At 36.4% G+C, this 25,945-nt stretch overlaps 1 protein-coding gene across 2 annotated transcripts in view; it reads left to right on the top strand.

Annotated features, from left to right (window-relative positions):
• Nucleotides 1-25,945, top strand: part of Itgb8 (integrin subunit beta 8) — an 84,067-nt gene that overhangs the window by 40,031 nt on the left and 18,091 nt on the right. For both annotated transcript variants that reach the window (XM_031357696.1, XM_031357695.1), the window contains exons 3-8: nt 2,771-2,945; nt 7,324-7,570; nt 8,944-9,109; nt 9,595-9,753; nt 17,841-17,936; nt 21,800-21,889. In XM_031357696.1, the coding sequence (XP_031213556.1) occupies nt 2,771-2,945; nt 7,324-7,570; nt 8,944-9,109; nt 9,595-9,753; nt 17,841-17,936; nt 21,800-21,889 (933 nt within the window). The remainder of the gene's footprint in view (nt 1-2,770; nt 2,946-7,323; nt 7,571-8,943; nt 9,110-9,594; nt 9,754-17,840; nt 17,937-21,799; nt 21,890-25,945) is intronic.

The raw sequence follows: 25,945 nt of genomic DNA, 5'->3' as shown, positions 1-25,945 counted from the left end.
GTTTGAGATAGAAAGTACCTTGTTAATATAATCTAGTTAACATTTTTGTTTCTTGTTAACATCCATAAGAGGCACATTGTTCTGAGCATCTTTCCATCTTGGCTTTCCATCTTGGCTGATATAGCCACAGTGTAAGAACATGCCTGACTTGAAACCACAATCATCACAGAATAGAATATGAAGGGCATTTGCTGTCTAAAGGGAGGTGATAAGACCCTTCCATTTCCAAGCAGATTGTTGACTTCATTTTGTTTATATACCCAGAGTATTATGCTAATGCACAGAAGAGTCAACTGGTGAAGGCTGAAAAGCTGTAGGGATTTCAGCCTGGGCCTCTTATCCTCATCAGATCCTAGCTACAGAAACTTGGAGTCTGAGTTCCCCAGTATTTTTCTTGAAGAAAATTAAACATAAGGGTTAGAAGAAATTAAAATGACATAAACTGCCAAGAAATTAAAAGGGTGTGGTTTCAAATTGCTTTTCTTTCAAATGGAAAATAAGCCGCAATGGCAAGAGCCTTTTCTTTCCTTTTTAAACGTAATTGGTCGGTTGGCAATACTTTTCTGATTTAGTTCTTACAGTGGGCTAAAACCACCATTCTGATTCAGACATTGCAAAACAATTGAAGATTTTGCTATTTTAGCAAAACTATTTGACATTTAAAGGTCACATGGCATATAGCTTGATGTATAGTTACAGGAAATTAGCCACCTCTTCATCTTCTCTATTCTGTACACTGGAGTTCAGACCCTCTAGTAGGCTGGAAAGGAAGATTAGAGCTGTTTATATTCTGTTTCCTTTGCATGACACATCTTGCGGATTTTACGTCTGGAAAATGATTGTAACCCTTTTGTGACTTGACATGTGAGTTGGAAATGCAAGAAGTACCAAACCCATGTACCCTCAGTGTCTACATGCCCAGAGAAGCAGAGTCCTCCAGCTAACCTGAAGTATATGGAGGAACTGACATATATGCTATACCAGTTACTGACTACTTCTCTGAGGATCTCCAAGCAGTTTCAAAACTGTGTCTGGCTGGTAGTTGTGGGTGTTACCAGTTGATTCAATACACTTAGATATAAGTAAATTGTACAATTGTTGTTATAAGTAAATGCAACAAATTTTTTAACCGTCCCCTTAAAATCTAGGTGAAGATTAACTCTAAGCCAAATTTAAATGTGTCTGTGTCTGCAATACCACTTACCAAACACTTAGAAAGTTTAATTAGAAAGAAGGGCAGATTGCCTTTTCCCTTTTTACTGAATTTGGATCACCAGTGAAAGCCATACACTATCAGTCAATATTTTGAAGGCCAAACAGTAAACCATTAGCACTTGGAGCCATACACAATCTCTTCAGGGCATTCTTCTACCATCTTCTAAAAATGGGGCATTTTGACACACAAACCATGAAAACAGACAAATGATTGCGTTTGTCCCACTGACTTTAATTTACTAAGCCATGCTCTAAATTGAGAAAAGAACTTTTTTTAAAATGTTTTATATTGCCTACCATAATACTATCTAGCCATTCTCTGGTGCTAGGGATATCACTCTTCATAATTAATGACATCACCTTTGGTCTGTCATTTAAAGTTCACACTTCCCTTTCTCCATAAACCCTATGACATTCTCTTGTCCCTAAGGTTTATTCCCATATAAAATATAATAATTATATTTCCTGCTTAGTAACTGAATTCATCCATGATCTGTTGACTTCAGTAGTGAAGACCCTAGCTGCCTTGCTTTGTATCCTTATCACTTATAAAAATCATTATCTTGTAGTAAGTGTCTGCTTAACAGTCTTTTGCTGAATGATTAATTAACTAAAGATTAAATTCCCTGAATTATATAACTGAAAGATGAAATGATTAAATGCTAGGTCAAAATAGCTCTGCTAGGAAGATTACTGGGCAAATATTAAGCTCACATGCAACTATCTCAAGGAAATAATTTCAATATTATCCATAGTAAAATATTTCCATACTTTTCAGTACGAAACCTAAATGGTCACATGAAAAAAAGGAAGTATCATTCTTTTAATCTCAGCCAGAACAAATTAACTTTTAATCATATTTCATTAATCCTAAGCTAGCCACCATTTTATGCTGAACGATCATGAAAAATTTAGTTTTAGATGCAAAATGAGGAAAGCCGGAATTGGAATCATCTATTACTATATCATCACAAGCATCTTCCCTGGTTTATCTAATTATTTATAGGCTGCTTTGTATATAAGAAGCTGCAGAAATTGATAGTCTAAGAAGCTAGAATTCCAATTTCTTCTTAGATGAGTTGTGAGCATAGTTAGTCATGTGATTTTTGAAGGAGTTGCTCTCATCTCCCAAGCACAACAGTATGCAGTAGACATGCCAGCTGGGTTCCTTGAAACATACGGCACACATGTGGAAACAATAAATTGTCCACTTTGACTAATTCTTAAGTCTGTCTTTCCAAAGTCAGATGTTTAAAAAGAATGAAGCTGGTGTAATTTTATGGGGCTCAGTCAACAGCAATTAAAGTGCTTGATTAAACTATCTTCCTTATTAACTTGTTTTCCCATTTTTAAATGAACTGTAGAAGTGAAACTTTTATTCCTGACAAAGTTGCTCCTAGTTTTTTTAGAAACATACAGCTAATTTATGTGATAGCTTAATGTGTTCTACATGGGAAATGTCCCCTTTGTAATATTTACTTTGTAAGGTTTCTTAAGTTGTCACAGAGGTGATTTGCTAAAAAAAAACATCAGTGATTTTCTTTTTTTTTAACAGGATTTTGTTTCAGGTGGATCAAGAAGTGAACGTTGTGATACTGTTTCCAAATTGATAAGCAAAGGCTGTCCAGTTGATTCAATAGAATACCTGTCTGTGCATGTAGTAACATCAAGTGAAAATGAAATCAATACCCAAGTGACACCAGGAGAAGTCTCAATCCAACTGCATCCAGGTTTGGCAATTTTCAGAGAAATCTGTGATGAACCTTAATTTGTAATGACAGCTCCTAGTAACTTGCTCATGGTTAATATGATGCAACCAACAGGAGTGTAGTTGAAATCTACTGAGCTCAGATCAAGGAACCATGGTTCTAGTCTCTGTCACGTTTGTAGCTAAAATGTATGGCCTGGAACACATTACAAACCTTATTGCAACCTATTATGACTCTGTGGTCCACTCACACTGTGATGTACTTATGCTTTGGATCCAATGAAGCTCTGGAAAAAGGGAACTTTTTCATACATTTAGTTATTTAGTTGGTAGAGGGCAAAGAGGCACACACATGCTGCACTGCACCTAGAGGTCAGGGAATAAGTTGCAGGAGTTGATTCTCTCCTTTAGCCATGTATGTTTGATAATTGCATGGCCATTGTCAAGCCTTGTAGCTTCAAGCCTGTCATACCTGCTAAGACAAGAAAAGGAATATACTTTTTTGAAACTCCTTCTCCATTCTTCAGAGTGCTGGAATAGAGCAAGATCTCCATAAATACTTATATGATGCACTGATTCATTAGTTACTGGGAAAAACAAATTAAGCTAAGTACTTAGAAACTTTGCTATGAACTTTTAAACAAAACTATCATTTATTATTATTATAATTACCTTAGACAGCTCTGTGATGGCATTGAGATTAGTATATACTTTTCCTCATGCATTTCTCTGATATCTCCCCTTCAGTCACAGTAGACCCCTCAGTCTGACATATGTTGTAGATCTGGAAAACATCCATTGCCCCAGGTATGTGAATTCCAATATATGAATTGTATACAAGATGTCAAAGAACACAGATATAAACCACAGAGCTAGAAGACTGGTTTAAAGTAAATTAAGTTGTTTTTATCTCTTATTAGCTCATTGTGGGTGGTCCTATCTCATTTTTGTTTTTAATAAATTTAATTAAACTAAAAATTATTTCACAATTCATATCTTTAAGCACAGTTCAATAAAATTGGTTCACAAGATATAATCAAAGTTCATAAATTAAGAGTAACAGTGACAAAATATATTCAAATAAATAAGATATAACTTGAATTATTTTGAAAAAGAAATGAATAAAAATGAACTGAGCATACAAACAAAAGGATAGCAAAACATGCAATCATACCCAGTCCAATCTGCTCTTAACATCCCAGTAATTATACATATGTCTTGCCTACACATACAGCCTTCTGCAGTTATAATTGTCCATTCACCTTTAATGACTTTTTTTTTTTTTGGTTCTTCAAGACAGGGTGACATATTTTTTCTACATGTTTTCACAACAGGCTCATGATCTCAGGTTTTCTAATCTCTCCTAGATTACTTCTAAAAATCCCAGTTTTTATCAGTCTCCATATCCTGACAGTATCTTATACCTTTGCCTGTAAAGTCTTTATGGAATGGGATTTTTTGTTTGCTTGCTTGTTTGTTCTTTCTGTGTTAAACCTGAATGATAACACACATGACACTCCATTAAAATTTGGCTTTCTAGCTCAAGTGTGTCCAGAGTTACTCCCTGAGCACACCTACATTTAAAGGCATGATGTTACCAGTCTTTACATCAAGCCTTTCTCCAAATCCCACAGATCCCTGCATCACCTCTTTTCGCTTAACTTAACAAGTTGTTCATTAGAGGAGAGCTGAAAATTATTTCTTTAATATCTTTAGAGAAAATAAGGGGGAAATTATATAACAGAACAACTGAGCTTAAAAATTTGATGCTTTCGTGTGTTTAGCAGTCACTGAACAATGTCTTACATTTTGTGATACAAATGATAGAATTATCTTTGCTCACAGTTCCAGAAAGGCTAAAATGTCTAAAGTCAGGCAAGTTCAAGAACAAGGTTAGGTAGATTTACTGCCCAGTGATGGCTCATCTCCAGGCTTACAGGTGTTCCTAGTGACTCCTCACATGGCAGAGTTGACTGGGAAAGTCATGGGAAGGAGGACAATGTAGAAAGAATTTCTCCAGTATCACAAAGGATTATTAATCCCATTATTAAGTGCCACCCTCATGATCTCATCTATCATGATCACTTCTCAAGACACATCTCCAAATACTATTCAGCTTATAACACTGATATATAAAATATTAAAGTTCATAGACTATATTAAGAGATTAATCAAAAGAACCCTGTTACAGAATATTTCACAATTCATATCTTTAAGCACAGTGCATTAAAATTGACTCAAAAGATAAAAATCAAAGATAAAAATCTAATCATAAACTAAGAGTAACAGTGACAAAATAATTCAAATATATAAGATATAACTTGAATTGTTCTAAAAAATGGAAATGTTTGCTTTTATTGAAAAAGAAATGAACAAAGATTAACTAAGCATCCAAACATAAGAACAGCAAAACAAGCAATCATAAAATAAAATTAAATACAGGCCTCACAAGTGGCAGGGCAGCCGGGACAGAATTCTCTCAACCTTCGTCTACACCTAGGAGTGACGGCAGTGGATCTGCAGTCCTCTCTGCCCCTTCCCTGCAAGCGGAGAGCTTGCCTTCAGGGAGTGCTTTAACCCAAGGACTTGGGTGAGATCTGACATTTTCTCTCTGGTGATTTTTTAAGGCAGGACCTGCCAGGAGGCACAGGCCTCACAAATGGCATGGCAGCCAGGACAGGATCCTCTTAACCTATGTCTACACCTAGGAGTGACAGCTGTGGATCCACAGCCCTCTCTGCCCCTTCCCTCCACGCTTGCCTTCAGGGAGTGCTCTAACCCTGTGTGTGTGTGTGTGTGTGTGTGTGTGTGTGTGTAGGCATGCATACTACAGCTCATAAGAGGAGGTCAAGGGACAATTTGTTGGAGTTAGTTCTTTCCATAATATGAGAACCAGGAATAAAACTTTGGTCATTATCAGCAGGCACCTTTACATCATCAGCAGGCCATTTTGCTGGCCTAGTGTTCTCAGTGTAATAGCCTGTGAGCTATCTGCTTTTACCCTCCCAGTGCCAGTACTAGTATGCTTGAACACCTTTTGATAAGTTTACTATTTCTAACCATCTTTATCTTTAGATTTTTGGTGTAATTTTCCAATCCATACTAATATGCCAATCACCCTATTTTATAATTAAACACTAATTTCCAGCAGGTTATCCTGGTTTATATATATTTATCTCTAAGAAATGTGACTGCATCCTTCAAATGCCCTGTTTTGAGAAAATATTTGCAAAGTAGTGTATATAAATTACATGTTTCTGCTTATGTGTGCTTGTAATTTATACACATCAATATTTACAGCTTTTCCCCTTTTGGATCCATTTTGTTTTAGGTCTTCTCAGATTATAGGCAGATAAAAAGGCTTCAGAGATGAAAAGTAGTCCTTATCCTTAAGTTTATGTAGAATCCAATAGAAATAATGGAAATAATCAATAGTACATATGTTTTTACTGTGTGCTAAATACAGAGCTAATCTTATAGTGTAAAGCTATCTTATAATAGCTTTTAGAAACTGAAAGGCCATAAAGATGCTATGGCTGAGACCTCATAATTATATAGAAAACATTAAATTGAGACTGATCCAGTTGCCAGGGAAACAAGGGAAGGAAGCTCAGCCTGGTCCAAGGAGAAGTAGCTTACTGAACAGTGTCTTAAAGCAGTAATTACATGAAAGAAAGGGAGGCTAGCTTACCACAGCCAAAATGAACATAAGGCAGACATGGAAGCATATATTTGCAGAGTATTTCTGGGAACTTACAAGCAGTTTTATTTCATTAGACTTAAGATGAAGGTGAAGTGCTTCAATCTACCATAATAAGCAGGTAGGGACATATACACCTTTGAGCTTTACCAAAAACAACAAAACAAAACAAAACAAAACAAAACACCATAGTGTAGTGTCTGGAAAAGCTCCAAGCCAAGGAAGAAGGTGAAGTAAGAAGGGAAAAATGTAGGCAAAAGCTAAGACAGGGAGAAGAGAGTCAGGGGGAAGTTGAGTTTTAGGCCAATCTGAGCTACATAGTGAGGTCCTGTGTGAAATAACAATAAAATGGAAAGCTGGTAAGGAGACAAGACAGGAGGGGAGGGGAGAAATTTTTAAAGGCAAGAAAATACCAAGGAGGAAATGTTATGGTCAGCCTCAGGTTATAGTCAATTATAACCATTTTCCACAGTTGGCCTTGACTATGAACTATGTTTAGTGGTTTGACGGTTTAATGTGGGTGATGGGATCTAAAGTTAGTTAGAAAATGTGATTTAAATCACACCATACACACACACACACATACACACACACACACACACACACACACACTCCAAATGTAAATGAAAATGTCATTGACTTACTGACATTTAAGATGTGTAAATGAAGACTACATGATGTTTTTCTTTCTTTGAATTAGGAGCCGAAGCTAATTTTATGTTAAAAATCCGTCCTCTGAAGAAATACCCCGTGGATCTTTATTATCTGGTTGATGTGTCAGCATCAATGCACAATAATATAGAAAAATTGAATTCTGTTGGAAACGATTTATCTAAAAAAATGGCCCTTTTTTCCCGTGATTTCCGTCTTGGTTTTGGCTCATATGTGGATAAAACTGTCTCACCATACATTAGTATCCATCCGGAAAGGATCCACAATCAGTGCAGGTAGGTAATGGTTTATGTGGATAATAGTAAAAGAATCTTTCTTATGTTGTTTGTTCTTATATGAAGACTTGCCATGTTTCAAAATAATGTCTTATTAAATAAAAGTTAAAAATATTTGAGAAGGGTCTTTCTTCCTCTCTGGAAACATTTAAGTGATATTTCCTCAAATGTTGTTTATTTGCTTTTTTCATACAAGAAAACCTTACCATTTATTAGTAATTTTGTATGAATTTACACCAATGAGGCTGACATGTATATAAATATCTCTAGGTATACTATATTCCTCTTTTGTGGTTGCTCCAAATTTGTTGATTTTAGGTTTGACATATTTTAGAATATTTATCATCTCAATGCTATACTAGCATCTTACTATATTGTGATATTGTATACTAACATTGTTAACGATGTAGCCAACTGTCTCAAAGAACATAGATCAAAAATTATGAATTTGATTCAAAATAGTATCTGCCTCCCTAAGCAAAGAAAATTAACTTAGAGCATGCAAGTTTATACATAGTATCACTTGTTAAATTTTCAGAGAAATGACTCTGTAAATCTCTTGTCCCATAAATAATTTTCCTTAAAGGTATTTTCTATCTCTATAAACTGCTCAAATCATTTCACTCTATACATTCATACTTGCAGAAATAGTTATCAATCATATGGAATGGTATTAACTTATCTTTTACAGGACTTTGAGAAGCCTTCTCCTATTTGTTTATTTCTTTATCCATTCATTAAAGTTTTCTGTGATCAGGTGTTACTTTGTAGTTTAGACTGACCCAGAACTCACAATTCTGATGCCTCTGTCTCCCTTGGACTTGGGGAACATTATGACAAGCATGAACAATCTCCTTTAAGGAGAGCCTACCCAAGGAATGAGTCTCTTTCTGAGAGGCAAGAGTGTTATTCTCATAATAATTCCACAGCAAGCTTCATTTTCAAAATTAGTGTGATATTTTTTTAGAAATAAAAATGCAATATGCTATATATGCTGAATTCCCAAATTATCTCCTTGGATGTGTTTCTCATCAGCTCCAAAACAAAGTGTGATAGGAAATTAGTATAAATTCTTATGTTCCTCTTAAAAATTCAGCCATCATTAGCAAAGTGTGTCATTGTCCTGCATTTGTGAAATACATAGAATCTTCATTTTTGAACATCAAACCTTACAGTTTTATATTCTGCTCACAAAAAGTGTTCATCAACATTAAATTCTCCAATCTTACAAATATTTTGTTATAAAAATTTCCTGATCCCTCCAAAAACCCAGTTCTTTATTACAGCAGCTTCATAATTTGACTGTTAATAGTACTTTGAAAATTTTATGGAAGCATTAAAAACTAGATTTTGAACTTCCTTTTCCCACACAGTGACTACAATTTAGACTGTATGCCTCCCCATGGATACATTCATGTGCTGTCTCTGACAGAAAACATCACTGAGTTTGAAAAAGCAGTCCACAGACAAAAGATCTCTGGAAACATAGACACCCCTGAAGGAGGCTTTGACGCCATGCTTCAGGCTGCTGTCTGTGAGGTAAGTAGTTCTTCATGCTGGGTGCTTACATGCTCAGATGTAGCTGAGGGTGCAAGAGTTTTATATTTTAGTTGATTTGTGGAGTGGAAACAACATGGAGAAATACATTTTTAAAAATCTCAGTTTTCATCACTATTGGAATTCATTTTGCTATATGCTAGGATAGCAGGGCCAGGTTGGGAAATGGCTATAGAGAGAAGATAACCTCAAGACAGAGCCAGAAAGAGTCTTGTGTCCCACTCCTGTCATGTCATTTGGCTTATTCTTTCTCTAGTGGCCCATGTGCCCCTATAGTCAGGAACTAGAGTCTCCAGATGATAGTGAGGGAGTGAAGGGAAAACAAATACTTAGGCATGCTATTTTAGAGACAGTACATCATTCGTGTCTAACAATGTTTGTCAACTCAAACCTATCGTTTACTTGAGGCAAAGACCACAGTGAGATCCATGTCATTGTACAGGGTCTAATTACATGTTTATTTTAAGAGTCATATTGGATGGCGAAAAGAAGCTAAAAGATTGCTGCTAGTGATGACAGACCAGACATCACATCTTGCTCTTGACAGCAAATTGGCAGGTATAGTGGTGCCGAATGACGGAAACTGCCATCTGAAAAACAATGTCTACATCAAATCGACAACCATGGTAATGTAGCAACAGCCTTTCCTAGCTATGATGACTCCTTGGGCTAAAATGAAAGATAAAATTGTCAATTCAGCCATCCTTGTCCCAGGAAATTACCTAAAAGCAATATGTAGAATCAAGATGGGCCAGGAACCAACACCTATGGAGCAGAATGCTCTACAGTTACTGGTCGAGAAAGTTGATGTCTAAAAGTCACTGATACTGTCTAGTGTCTGACTCTGAAAAGCTACTAAGAAATGTAGAGGTTTTTTATTTTTTTTATTTTTTTTAAATAAAGTGATACAAAGGCTCACTTTATTTAAATTCAGTTAATTTTCATGTGGTTTAAAGGTCTTGAAAAGAAAGAAAAACATGGCTTTGCTTTGTGGAAATAAGCTACTTCTATGAGTTTGGTATCTGTAAATAGAATAAGAAGTGACAAGAGAAATGAAAACGGTCTGAGGAATCTTCAGAATATAATAGTCAATAAGCTAAATAAAGATCATGAGAAGAAGCATAAAACAAGGCAGGCTTTGTGCGCTCTTCCTCCCTCTGCAGCACAGAGCTGCTAGGGCTACTTGAAAGATGCAGTTTGTCTGAATTACTTTCCAAAGATTAGCATAAGATTTGAATCATGTATTTAAATGCAGCCTTTTATCACCATATTTCCCCTGACATTAGCTAATTGCAGATATGAAAAAAAGGGCAACAGGATATCATTTGTGAATGATGTTGACAGCTAGTGACTTGTAAATGTTTGAAGAAAGCTGATAAATTTCTCAATTCATATGCTCCATTACCTAGTACCACATAAACTAGACATGGTAGCTCATCTCTCTAATTCCATTGTTCAGGAGATAGAGACAAGAAGATCAGAAATAAGTATCATCTTCAGATATATAGCAAGTTCAGGACCAACCTGGACACAGCAGATTCTGTTTCAAAAAATAAAATGATAAAATGTAACAAATTCAATCTTTAGCATATTTAAAATACAGGCTTCAGAATAACTCTCAAGGTATCTTTGAATTTGCCAATTTTCTCCTATGTTATTTTCTGTTCTGTTATTCATTTCTTACCTAGCTTTCTTTCTGGTTGGCTTCATTTAATCTAGGTTAGAGATGCAGTATGTTCCTTAACAATGGGAGAGGAAAGAGGAGGAGCTGCTCTGTCCTGAGACAGAGGAAAGCTTTTGAAAGGAGACATGACAATGGCACAGTACCCAAGTCCTGTTACTCTCTTGAAGTCCTGCCAAGTTACTGATATAATCACTTCATCCATATACTTAAATGGACGTTGTGGCTCATCCAGAAAGGAACTTTGGGCAAAAATAAGATGCTGTCATTATATAAGACCTAGGCTATATTATATAACTTTATGGACATAAGTCACAGTTTTTCCAGGATTTTTAGATACCATTTGACTTATTGTGATATGGAGGAAACAGGCAATGCATCATGTCCTTTGTTGTGTTCCTGGTAACTATTGCATTTATTTAGAGGCATGACCCTAACACTTGTCACGCCTTTGATTTACTGGGTGAATCTAAGGAGCGTACTTGATAATAATTCAAAGGATACCTTTATTTCAGTGACTCCAGATCTATGTTTTAAAGAAACCTCCTGTTGAGAATTCTCATTGCTAGCCATACTGACAAAACAAAACCAAAACGAACAAACAAACAAAAACAAAAGGAGCTGGTGCATTAGAGTGACTCCTTGGTTGTATTCCCATGTGTAAAATGTACAATGAATGACTCTGAAGCCTTGTGTCTCAGGTTACCTTGATCCCATCTCTAGGCATACATCTACCTTTTCTTCCTATCAAGTACTAGGAAGGAATTCTAAATTCTGTATCAGTTAGGGCAGAAGTCAAATACTGCTTCCTAGCCACATCTCAAAAACTCGTACCAGTAATGATACTAGACTTCTTGGCCGAAAGACTTTGGACTTTCTTTTTATTAAGGGAGATAGCAGGTTAAATGCCTCTTGTGTGTCTGAATCACAGAGACCAAAGTTATACTTTTGAGTTAGAATCATTTCAGGAAGACCAATGTAGCTCATGTTAAGCACATTAACTATACATTGGCTGAAAGCACCTTTGTAAACATTTTCCATACGGCATAGAATTTATCATTACAACAACTCTAAACAGTAGTTATCATTATCATCATTTTACTTACAAAAACATTCAAGATTAGAAAAGCTAAGTGAAACCTGTGTGAAGATGGAAACTAAAATGTAATGAACTATGGGTCTGGAACCTAATGCATTTCAACCTGTATTTTTAACTACCTTGTCAAAGTGTCTCAATCAGAAAGTAAAGAAATAGCAAAATTATTATTCTGGTATATTTTCACTTCTAAGTTTACACTGTAGCCTTTACCTACAGAACAATAAACCCATATGTCTTAGTTTTATCTAAATTATAGAAGATAATTTAATTTAAAAAATTTCTGTATAAAGATTTTTTTCTAAGAGTTACTTAGCTGTTGGCATTGATGGTATACTATTAAATAAATCTATTTACTAGTGTTTCCCTTATACTAACTGTCATAATAAAAGCTTGTATTAACCTAGTGTTTCAGTCTGCCCAGCAATAATGTCAACTTAAAGTCTGACATTCTTTCCAAAAAGACAACAGTTCATACAAAATTGTAGATGATGGAAAAGATATGTTAATACTTAGAGCCTGGAAGTCCATTTTGTTTTCCCACTTAGCTGCCCCAAACTTACTTTCAACCTAAGTCAGAGACCTTCCATTCACCCAACCCTTAGCAAAGGCCAAGAATTGTACAAAGGTATTTCACCATAAAGAAAGAGACCAAGGAACACATTGTGGAAGGCATTAAGTGAAACTGGCCAATGGGCATTCAGATGCCAGTATGACTCAGTCCTGAACATACAAATTCAAATAGGTTATACCAGTGCATTAGTTTGTATAATATACTTATTAGTGCCTCCTGTTCAGACTTGATATTCTCTTCTCCTCAAAGCTTTCCATATGCCCCAATCATTAGTCAGTGATTCTTCACTCTTCCATATGCTTCCTCAGAAATCCCTACCACTGACTCCATCTGTCATTCCTCTCCCTGAATCCCCAATGGGATAAAGCAGCTGCTGACTGGGTCAGCATTTTAGATAACTGATGAAGAACCACTGAAGGTAATTTGCTATTACTGCATACTTATGCTTCCTTGCATAGAAAGATACTCAACACTCTTGTTCTTGCTCTCACACAGTTTTGTATAACATTGTACTTCACTATCAGCATGCTATCTATAGAAGTTTACTATTGACCATGAAGTACATTTAAGGTTTTTTTTTTATTTTAAACTGCCAATGAAGAAAGCAAACTTAAGAACATACTTGATTATTTTAATTCATAATTTAGCTAAATGAGTTAACAAACTTTTATGAAGTTATATTTATTTCAAAAATTGGATTTATTATTTATTTATTTAAAAATTGGATTTTCCTTAACATTCAAGTTCACAAAGGCATTTATAACTAATATTGACATCAGAAAATTTCATTTAAGCAGAGACTTGCAATCTTTTTAAAAAAGATTTATTTATTTATTTAATGTATATGAGCACACTATAGCTGTCTTCAGACACACCAGAAGAAGGCATCAGATCCCATTACAGATGGTGGTGAGCCACCATGTGGTTGCTGGGGATTGAACTCAGGATCTGTAGAAGAGTAGAAAGTTCTCTTAACTGCTGAGTCATCTCTCCAGCTCCAACTTGCAATATTTTAATAAATTTGTTTAGGAAAGAAATTTAGTTAATTATTTTTGCTGCTGTTGTTTAAGAAATGAGCTCTTCAACATCAAAAAGTGTTAGGTATACTTTCACTTCTCAACATGTGTTTTGGATACATTATTGAAAAGACATTCTTTAGCACTCAAATATTTCTAGAAAGCTTGATGTCTATATGTAGTTTTTAACAAATCCTGTTTTTATCTTGTAGGCTTTTAAAACCAACAAAACACTTACTAGCAGACGACTATACTATGTGCTTTAAAACTGAGAACATTTTTGCAGTTATTTTATGAAACCCAATTTGAATGCTTTACATGTTCTCAGAAAAGTAGACAGGTAATGATCTCTGCAAACAAAACCTAACTGAACTTACTCTTAATCCAAAGCAAATGTTACCTACTCCAGGACCACAGGAACCTGGCTCTGCTTCTGTAGAACGTTTAGAAAGGGATTCAACTAGTGTCTAGAAGCTTAGCGCAAGAATGTTTAAATTTCATTTACAAGTTATGGGATAAACTACCTTGCATAAATTAATGTTTGGGTTAAAATATTTAAGCAGAAAACATCCATTCTTTTTGAAAAGCTTACAAAGATTGATAGTCCTTGCCCTCCTTTACTTAGTGGAATTTCATGATTACAGTTGGCAGCATTTCGGCCTAGGAGACATATTCAAACACCCCTGGAAAGCACATGGAAGAGCATGCCTAGAGTGTTTACTGGTAGCAGTCTTTTATTTAAAACTTTTTAGTAAGTAATCATTTTGTGTGTATCCTTTTAGTTCTCAAAAGCACAAGCTCACAGGCCAGGTAGAGATGCTGTTTTACTTTTTTTCATGGATAATTAAGGTAAAGGTGAGCGCTGAAAGCAATCCCAGCCTGCTCCATGGAAGTGCCTACAGTAAACGCCAGCCAGTACATCAAGACCTGGACTACATCTCACTGTTGTATGGCTTTAGTAATTACAGAATTCTGGACCAAAGCCTTTTTATTCAATAGCCCAGTTATGTAATAGGGCACCACTATAATTCTGAGAAGTGTAAACTAGTATTTCTATATGCCTTGCATGACACAGGACTTCAGATAGCTTAACTCTCTGTGTCCTGGTCACAGTTTGCCAGTCACTATCCCTTCCCTATACATGAATGAATACAGACCTGGAAGTCCTCTACTGTATGTGTGCTGTAACTTTCAAGAGGATATTTTCATGCCAAATACATTTTAGGTATCATTGCACAGAGAAAGGGGTACTGCCCTTTAGTAGGTAGTCAGACATTATGTTTCATATTCTCCATTGCATAGGACACTCTCTACAGACACACTCTCAAACAAAGACTATATTCAACCCCCAAATGTTGGCAGCCTCACTTTTGCCCAGCCTGCCCTTAGCTGTTATCAGGATCTGCCATGTGCTGAAAACCCAGACTGTTGAGACAGAGGTAAATGGACAACATATGTTCCAAGTTTTCATCTCCAGATGTCTTCACTATCACACTGTTTCCAGTTTGCCTGCCTTACTCTAAAACACAAACTCACTAAAAAGTGAAGTTTTCAATATTTTATTATAGTTTTCAGTACTACAAACTCTTAACTCACCTTACTTCTTACATTAATTTTACTTAGAATAAAGAAAATCTTTAGCACTTTCTTTGTCCCCTTGGCTATGCTCATTATTAAAATTCAGCCGGACTTCCAGCACAGTAATCTATTTGAAAGTGTTCTCCATCGACCTCTTTTCCCTCCTGACATTTATAAGTCCCTTCCCACAAGCTTAATGACTTAACAATACTCCTGGCATGTTCTATCCTTTTTTTCCTTTGCCTCTGAAATGAACCTTACCTCCATTAATTATTTTCAGAGTTTAGATAAGCAATATGTAATGGGTTAGGTGGAGGGGGCAGTGGGGATATGGCTAGATTTGAGGAGTCATGACATCAGCAGGACAGGGCATCTGAGGAGTGTGTTCTCCTACTAGCAGAATAAAAGTAAAATGCTTAAAAAATAATGTGCTTCATGGAGGAGAGGTGAGGAGGCTTCAGAAATGGCCATTAATCCATAGCCACTTGTCAACAGTGGTTTATTTAAACATGTGTTAGACATTTATTATCTAAAATATCTGCCTTGAGGTACTTAGGATTTTTCTTTTAAAATAGATTTCTCTTTAGAGGCAAAAAAAAAAATGTTTTCTTTTTAAGGTTAAAAGTCTGACGAACTTTTTCACTGAGCTTCTAACCAATTAGAATGAATATTCTAGACCAGAGTTTTGTGTAATTTTGGTTAACATGACTTCCTGTCTGTGGAGAAGGAAAGGAATTTAAAAGGCTCCAAAAGCTGTTCGCATCTTCAACTTTTCTTTAAATATTGGCTTTGTGTGATTTAAGTATAAGCTAGTTAAAAACATATATGAGTTTTTTTCTTGCTTTAAATGAAATGTTTTATAAGTAAGAAGAGTAGGTACTTGGCAAGCTGTCATTTTTTGTCAAAGCAAAAATATTTTAAAAGTTACTATTACTATTAAAATAATATTTCCAATGTATCTAATTTGTCTTCCCTGTAGCTTAACTGGTATTACGCAAACTGTCACAAATCTATTTTAAGGTCATGTACTTTATTAGGAAGGGGAATAGGAATTTGTCTGGGAGAATTTATATTTAGGGGATATTTTTTCTATTACTTTAAAGTTACATTCCTAAGAATTGCTCTAGGCAGAATTTTTTGTATGTAAGCCCATGTGCTAACACTTTTTGAGCCTCTTCATGAATTAGTTTCATATCACATCTAAATGTAAATAATGAAAACAAACACAAAGCATTTGCTCTGATGTCTCCTTCAAGTTGAACCCAGGGTCTCATATATGCTAAGAAAATATTCTAAAACCAAACACACCTATTGCCCTAGTAGTAGTTTTTAAAGCAAGGCTGTATCTTTGTCCATATGTATAAATTTAAAATGTGGCTATACATAAGATTAATTAATTTACTTTTATAACTAAGTGCTCATAGTTTCTAGATTACAGAGATTAGCATTGGCATGTGTGACCCAGTGCAGAAACTACAGAAACCTTGACTTTGACCTCTGCTTGAAGCTAGGTAGGCTCAGTTACACAACTCTTGGCTCCTACACATAGGCACCAATGATTTTCTAGAGGCCACAGAAAGTGGAGTCTGGCATCTCTCTGGGACATGTCTAATTATGAACCTATCCTGTGAGAAAATTTAATTCTTAGAGGAGGACTTGAAAAGAAACAATACCAGTGCTGTGCCTAACTTTGTAACAGTAAATAGCAACTTTTGGAATTGTCAGTCAGGAGGATGGAATGGGAGGGCATTGCTGAAAATTGAAGCCAGGATCTTTTGCATGCTAGGCAAAAACTCTACCATGAACTGCATTCTCCTCCCTGAACTAGAGTGCAATTCCTTTTTTAACTCATCCCTAGCTTTCTAATAACCACCACCACCACCATAATAAAACACACATGCAAAACAAAACCAACAAACAAGAAAAGCTACATTTAGTTTTTCATGTTTTATTTACCAAAGTAAAGTGAGCTCATAGTATATCATATACCTAAAACCAAGTCGAATAACACATAATGTCATTAATATGTACTCTACAGAAGAAGTTAAAATAGACATCCTGAGTGCTGTTAGAGTATCTACTGAATACATCTTTCTAATTTAATGTAGTATTGCCATCTTTCTCATTAACCAGTAATTGTAGAAAGTGGATCTCTGCACAGGTTGCAGAAGAATAGAACAGAAAGTTTCTGCTATCCAAATAAAAACCACAGTGTTTTCTACTTGTAAAGAGAGTTTATATATGCTATGTCGAAATCAAATCAGATGCATGAGCATACAAACACACACACACACATAAATGTGTTCATATACATATGTATGCTTACATATGGGTGTGTATGTATACATGTATGTGTATGTGTGTATACATAGTATGTATGTATTACATACACCTCAGATCTTTCTGGTTTTCACCTCAGAATGCATGTCACTGGCTTGTTTCCACTGTTTAGTATTACACTATCTCTCAATTATATCAATTTCAGTCCAATGTTAACAGGGCTGTGATCCTCCCTTTACTATGTGAATTTGACCCTCTTTACTTTTCTAAGTTGTAGACTTTTATGGACTTCTGCTTGCAAGACATCCTGACTTCATGATATTGGTGTCACATTTAAAGAGAGTTTAAATGTTCCTTGACTATCACAAACAAGTAAATGCATTGTTATTCTAAATCATGTGGAGTTTTTTTCCATACTAAAAGTCTGGAGATGGATGAGATTGAGCTGCTGAACTTCACTCCCTTCTTTCCCTCATTGTCTATTACAGGAACATCCATCATTAGGCCAACTTTCTGAAAAGTTAATAGACAACAACATAAATGTCATTTTTGCAGTTCAAGGGAAGCAGTTTCATTGGTACAAGGTATGTTCACACCTGTTCACAACATCAAAGTTAAAACTCTTGGATTGGTTGAAGCGAGGGCAGTTTTCAGAAGTAGAGATATAGATTCTGGAATTGTGATACAACATGTGAATGTAATGATGTTTCAGGTAAGGTGAACTTTATAGTATCTTATATCAGCATTTAGGTGCATATTCTGTCCATGACACGTAGAACCATGACACATGGGCATTGAAAACTATGAGAACTACACTCAATATGCCTGGGCACAGCTTGACACCTAAGCTGGTACTGAATGCAACAGTAATGGAAGACTTCCATCAGATGGAAGTATTTCATACTCCAACTCTGTCCCTTTCATGATAGTACCAAGGTCCATGGTCATTTCCTTAGAATAGGCTAAGATTGGAGAACAGCAGATGTTTTTTGCTTTAATTAGTTAATTATTTTTTGGAGAATTTCAAACATAAGCACTGTATTTACATCATTCCTACTCCCTCCCTCTCTTCAGCTCTCCTATGCCCCCAACTCACTCTCAAATCCATAAACTCTTCCTCATTATTGTTAAATACATGTATATGTATGCATCTATACATACTGTATGTCCTTCTGTTTTAGTGTTGCTTTTATGTACATGTGTTCAGGGTTGACTTCGGATTGGATAATTTACTAAGACCTGTCAGGGATTCATCTCTGGAAAGAAGTATTCTCCTTATTTGTAGCCTTTGATTGCCTGTACCTTTTCCTCTAACAGTGGGGCCGCATGAAAATGCTTCTATCCATGTTGGTGTGTCGGCTGCTATCACCATTACACAGGTCTTGTTTAGTTAGCCATATTGTTGAGATTTCATGGGTGCAGCTTTACTTTCATGTCTAAAAGATACTATCTGCAGCACACTATCTGATTCTTTCTTACAATATTCCTGTAAAAATCCAGTTTTTCCTCCTGGTCCTAGGCTCCCAGAATAGTGACTGAGACTCAAATATTTGTACAAATACCCACCTCATAAGCTTTTCTTGTTCCTCAATTAGCTCATAACTAAATATCCCATTTATTTTAATCTACATGCTGTCATGTGGCTGCTCTGTAGCTGCTCAGCTCCCACACTTCTGTTCTCCTCCATATTCCCAGGCCAGTCCCTGCCTGTCTCTAGCCCAGAATCCTTTCCACTTGCCAGATGTCCCACCTTCTATTCTACCCTTTCCTATAGGCCATAGAGGGTTTTTTGTTGTTGTTGTTGTTGTTTTGCTTTTTTATTGACAAGTAATACAACCATACAGCACACAAGAGATTCTCTCTGCATCACTCTGTCCCTTCTTCCATGATTTTTTTCTGAGCCTTGGGTTTGGAAATTGTACTGTAGATGCATTGATGAATTTCAACAGCACCAACACATGTAGATTTGGGCTAGATTATGAAGTAATAGATCAACAGAAGCCATGGAAGTAACTGAGCTAATCAGTGGCTTGTACATGAAAATAGTTTCTGAGGTTCCCAGAAGCCTTTGGTGTATGTGAGGCTCACAAACAAAGCAGACATTGCGCAGCAGTTGCAATCTGGAAATGCCATGTAGCTCCCAACAGAGAAATGTGCTGTTCCTGTGGTATTGCTTCTTCAGTCTTTGAGTGCCTCTTGCCTTTCTTGTTTCCATGAGACTGTGATATGTTAGTTGTCCTCTCTTTACTCAGCCTTTGTCTCCATTACAATTTTGCTTCTACCTTCTACTCTCTACTCTAAACCTCTCACAGTAGCCTGTCTGTTTTACCTTCATTCATTCGTTCATTCATTCATTCAGCCCTTTGAGCAGCCACTTTCTTTTGACTTCAACAAGTGCTGAAATTCATTTCCATCTTCTACAAAGCTGCTGCTTCCTTGACTAGTTCACTTCATATCTAATGACATTGCTATCAGTTGAAAATGCCACTTTAAGTATATCACTATTTCCATTTGAAATCTATGATGAAAAATTTAATTCCGGATTCCATAATCATATATAAACACTGTGGAATCAATCATCTTTTAACATGATAGGACATTAACATTCACATGAGTTAGTTCTAGCCCAAACTGAATGATATAAGCCACTAAAAAAAAATGGCACAAACAGCTGCTGTTTGGTGAGTACCTAACTATTTTCAGATACTGAGCTTATCCATTCTTCTAGTGCTTTTAGCTATGTATACCAAGGGAAGTATTATGAACATGCTTCTTTTAAGATGAGCAAACATTTAGAGAGGTTAAAAGCTTGCCTGGTTTTCTAATAACTCATATTTTTGGCTCTTATCCTCTAGATTAAGAGCTGACCTTCAAATTCTATGCAGCCTTTGTGTCTTTTGCCTCCTGCTTCTCCACTGCTTATTGTTTCTTCGTGTGCTATTGGCACTAGATTTCTCCCTCCTTTTGTAAATCTGCCATTGACTGATAAAATACAGAATTATGTTTATTATTAAGTGACTTGTGTGCAAAGTAAGAATCATTGGGCTCTCCAAGCCTGGATTCTGCTCAGAGTTCCAGCTGACCCTGCCATCACCTACTCTTAGAGGGGTCATTTTTTTATAAACCATGTTTATCTGGTTTATAAACCAGCATTTCATGCTATCTCTCAGGTTCATTCTCTCCCTGGCTACCAAGAAAATCCACTTAAATCACAAAGATATCCACAACACTCACTAAAGCAAATTGTTATGTTTTTCAACATCTAATTCTCTTATAGGGCATGGGAGACCATAGGCCTCTGTCCATCTCTCTGGTCTAGTTCCTGACTGTTTCCTGCCTTGCACTTTTCCTTTCAAATGTGTGTCTAATTGTTCTGTACACAAACACACTTATCATGCTATACCCATTCTGGTCTTGGTCTGCTATACCTGGTTCTTGGTCTGCCCCCACCCCAATCCTAGAAGCCATTCTCCCTCATTACCACCTTAGCTCTTGCTTATCATTTAGACAAAGTATTTAAGTCACTTTCTTGGGGGAATAGTCCATGACAATGTTCCCTAGACTGAAAGGCTTGCTGGTGTCTCTCCTCATAGTACCTGGGCATATTTCCACTGTGTCATATGTATTGTGCTTTGTGAAATTGCTCCTTAAGGACTGAAATGATTTGGCCTACTAATTTAACACCTCAAGTGCCCAGTCAGAGTTTGACACATGAATTTTAAAATCAGTAATCAGAAGAACTTGGTGATGCTCAATGAGTAGAAAAATTAATTAAAGCATGATCCTTTTATACTATGCTTTCTCATCATAATCCTGTGCCCATCACTCCTCATTCTAATAAGACAGACTTCCTCTCAGGTAGAAGCTAATGCTCTCTCATTCTCTCATCATTCTCTCAAGTGATACCTAGAATCTTCCTCATCAGCTCTGTGAAGCTCACACCTTAACTATGACCTTCCATTTGGCCCAGCATGCCCCAACATGACATTCCACAGAACAGTATTTATATTAAGCTTTTACCTATGTCACATGGGAATAGAAACTTTAAAAAATGGGAATGCTGCCTAAATAATATTAAAGTATTTGCACATTGTAGGCCCATTCTGAATAATTTGCAAGTGTTGATTTTGGATCTCTAAAAGGAGGAAAAAACCATAGAACTTCATCAATGTATTTGCCCTCAGAATGCTTTTCATGCTAAAAATAGTTTAGGAAATGCTGAGCTAACTTTAATTAGATTTAAGGTCATGAAATTCAGGACATGCATGCTCATTTATACACAAGACCACACACACTGATTCTTCCCCTCTTAGCTTGCTTGTGGTTTTTGTCTTTTTTTTTTTCATTCCTATAATGGCTTGCCTTCCGATGGCTATGAAATGTCTTGATGGCTCACTGTCTGCATGCTACTGTCATGTTATGCACCCATGACTCACGTGTTTTACAGGACCTTCTGCCCCTTTTGCCTGGTGCCATTGCTGGTGAAATAGAATCCAAAGCTGCAAATCTCAACAGTTTAGTAGTAGAAGCCTACAAGGTATGTTGCCCACCCTATAAAATTTTCTACAAGTCAACTTTTACTACCATTTTTGTGACAAGGTAAAAAGCAGCACTGCTACATCTTGTAAGGAGTGACAAAAAGGATGTAAGACTAGGAGTTTAGAGCTGGGATTACCATTGGATGAACCACAAACTAGCAATAATGTCTGATGCTTGAGACAAGTTTTTCTCTGTGCCTCACTTGTCCTACAGACAGATGAACTAAGATTGATCCAGCCATCTTAAGTTTCCTTTCAGACTGAGTGTTCAGTGAGTTACCAGCTTGTTGCAAAACTTTGGATTATTTCCTACATCATAAATTTAGCAAAAACAAAACAAAAATATTGTGCTGTTATTTGAAGAACAATCTGCAGGGGTAAATGGACTCTTCAGGATCTAGAGATTACTAAGAGGGCTTCGTAAGGGTATCCATGGTCAGTCATTGTAGTGTTCCAGTCAATTATCATTTTTGTCAAAACATGCCAAAGTTTCACTTTCCCAGATGTTTTCTGAGACTGTTGGTTATATGTTGTGATCAGTCCTGTAGAGAATAGATGCAAGAAGTTTTAAGGGAACATCTGGTTTCTCAAATTGGATCATGTCTGCATTAGAAGGATTTAGTAAAACTTGCTAATACTGACTTTTCTTTTCATGCCAGTCATTTTCCATACATGACTTCACTTAAGCCACACACCTGCTCCATCGGGCAGCAATTAGTAGTCCAATTGTGTACTTAGGAACAGAAAAGTAAGTGAATTAACCACAGTCCACACAGATAATAAACAGAGGCAGCAGGATGAAATTCCAGGTGCTACTCTATGCATCAGCTGCTTCCAGCTGTACAGCTGTTCATCTTTCATCCTTTGATTTTTTTTTAAACAGGTATTAAAAACTATGCTTTATTCTTCCATGGACTTGTTATTGGCCAGGTATAAGGCCTGTCTTCTCCAGATTTTTCTGCCTGCCTGCTTGCCTGACATTTAGAATTAGTGTTGCTTGAGCCACAGAGCTGTGAACTCCTCAGGCAGCTTTGTTAACTGTCTTCAGGCAGCACCTGCTTGCAACTTGGGCTCAAAGAAGAAGGTGGGAAGCAGACATAGGGCAGAAAATAAAGAAATTGTTTAAATGTATTCTCCTTTAAAGAAAATAAATCTTGCAAGATTTGTTTCTGCAGAGAACTTTTTATTATCTGAAAACTACAGAGAATGAAATGAACACAAGTATCTTAAATCTTTTACTACCATAAAAATGTTAGGTCCTAAAGCTAGAGAGACAGCTCAATAGTTAAGAGTACTTGCTGTTCTTCAAGAGGATGGAGGCTCAGTTCCAAGCACCCACATGTTGGATCAGAACCATGTCTAACTATAGTTCCAAGAGATCTGTCATCACCCCTTTCTAGCCTATATCAACACTGCACTTACATACATGTAGGCAAAACGTTCATATGTGTTTTTTTAAATGTTAGATTCATGGAATTTTATATCAAGAAAATCAGAACATGCCCATTCTTCATTTCTAGCCATAGTTTGTTCTTAAGAGTCATCCAAATGAAAAGGGAGTTTATGCAATTAGTCCTTTTAATCACTACAGTGTATCCATTTTATTAATGTGAAGTATATAAATTGGCTTCTATTCTACTGACACTGCTGCTTCAGCCTCCTCCTGAATCCTGGAATTATAAGCATGTACCACCACATCTACCTTTTTAAAAGCCTTTGTGTTTAAAAAAAAGTGAGACAGTAAACTGTGAGTGAGATTTTGTCTCAAACAGTAAAAGCAACCAGCACTTTTTGGCCTTATGTTCTTTGCCTTGGGCAGAGATGTGACTATGGTAGCCTACCGTAGTTCCATGTAATCTTGCAGTAGAAGAATAATAGTGAACTTAATAAAAACTTGTTTTAGCTAATCTAATCTCCTTGAGATTCAATTATTATTATTTTTATGTGTGTATGTCTTCAAAATTATTTTAGAATTGTATTATTAAAATCCCTACAGAAGCAATTCATAATTCATTGAAGTATTATACATCCAGAAAAAAATGGGGTCTTTGCCAACAACTCTTAGACATAAAAAGTATTTGTCCTAGCACATCTCAGATAGGAAAGAGAAAGTTTAACTGTTCACCGGAACTTTGATTTGCAAAGCAAAGGATAGAAAATTTTTCTTCTCACAATACTTCAAAGACATTGGCCTAAGTGGTCTAAGGACTTACAGGAACAGCAAGGATGGCTAATGTGCTGCTATGAGAGATGACATGCACTGACCAAAGAAACCAATGCATATCCAAATTAGTTTACACCACACCATTGTAAGGTTTTCCTAGTTTGCCAGAATTACTTGTTATTGCAGTTTATGAACTCTTGGGGAGAGAAAAGTAAATAAGTAAGTGTGTGTGTGTGTGTGTGTGTGTGTGTGTGTGTGTGTGTGTGTGGTCTCACCTACTCAAATAATATTCCTGAACTTGAGGAAAGCATCTTTTGAGGACATGCTATCAGAATTTCATGATCAATTATTCATCAGTGAATACCTATCTCCTTATGAAAGATATTGTTGAAGGAGTAAAATTACTTTAACTAAAACATTAGAAGTTTCTTTAAGTCTTTCCCTCTACAGGGTACAACCCATTCTCCTTTCATAGCTGCATATTTCACATCTCTGTTATTTTTCTTTACAAGTTTAAATTTGGAATTTTTGCATGTGTGAGGCTCAGATTTATATCACCAAATGCACACATATCTAAAATATATTTAAAGTATCTGGATCCTTTGGAAGTGTAAGATTGTGATGGAAGGCCTCAGTGTGTGTCCAATACTTGACATCAAGCAGTAGATGTTTACTGAGTGAGCCTATGAATGATTGTAAACGAATTTATGGTTTTGTACCCTATATGAAGCCCTGCTTTAGAATTAAGACTAGGAACAAACATTATGGATGCAGGCAAGCACAGAGACAATAAAACCCTAAACCCTTCTTAGAGAAACTTGTACAAGAGTGTTTTGCTAGAGATTCCTATGCATAGCCACATCTTAGAAATGCCACCCCCACAAAACTGTCTCAACTTTGTATTTATAAAACACTAACGTTTCATGATAGTCAAAAGCATTTGAAATTCAAGTTTCATTTTTGCCAAAACCATGTTCCCTGCTGTAAACTGTCAGAATGTTTCTTTAAACTTCATCATTAAATATTGTCAGTATGACTTTGAAAGGTTATCCTAGCCACACTGGATAAGACAGGTATTTCTATAGGGATTAAAATTTGTAATAATAGATAAGTGGAAAAATCAAACTATTTAAACACAGCTGATCATTTAGTATTTTTTTTTTAAGGAATGGTCATGTGATGGCTATTTTTTTATTAGATATTTTGTTTATTTACATGTAAATTTCTCCTTTCCCAGTTTGCCCTCGAAAAAACAAAGAAACAAACAAAAATAACAAAAACAAACCCCTGTTGCCTCCCCGCCCCTGCATGCCACCCCACCCTCTCCCACTTATTGGCCCTGGCATTCCCCTACACTGGGGCACAGAACCTTCACAGGGCCAAGGGCATCTCCTCCTATTGATGACCAAATTTGCAATCCTCTACTATACACATGCTGCCAGAACAATCAGACCCCTCCATGTGCAGTCCTTGCTTGGTGGTTGAGACCCTGGGAGCTCTGAGGGTACTAGTTAGTTCATATTGTTGTTCATCCTAAGGGGCTGCAAACCCTTCAGCTCATTTGGTCTTTTCTCTAGTTCCCTCACTGGGGACCCTGTACTCAGTTCAATGGATGGCTATGAGCCTCTACATCTGTATTAGTCAGGTACTGTCAGAGCCTCTCAGGAGATAGCTATATTTAGGCTGGCTTGCCCTTCCTTCAGTCTCTGTTCCATAGTTAATCTCTGCAACTCCTTCCGTGGGTATTTGGTTCCCCCTTTTAAGAAGGAATGAAAGGTCCACCTTTTGGTCTTCCTTCTTCTTGAGGTATGTGGGTTGTTCTACCTGTATTCCAAACTTCTGGGGTAATAACCACTTATCAGAGAGTGCATACCATGTTTGTTCTTTTGTG

This window comes from Mastomys coucha, unplaced genomic scaffold, assembly GCF_008632895.1.
Source record: "Mastomys coucha isolate ucsf_1 unplaced genomic scaffold, UCSF_Mcou_1 pScaffold6, whole genome shotgun sequence".
Lineage (NCBI taxonomy): Eukaryota > Metazoa > Chordata > Mammalia > Rodentia > Muridae > Mastomys > Mastomys coucha.
This window is presented reverse-complemented; position numbering and strand designations above follow the sequence as displayed.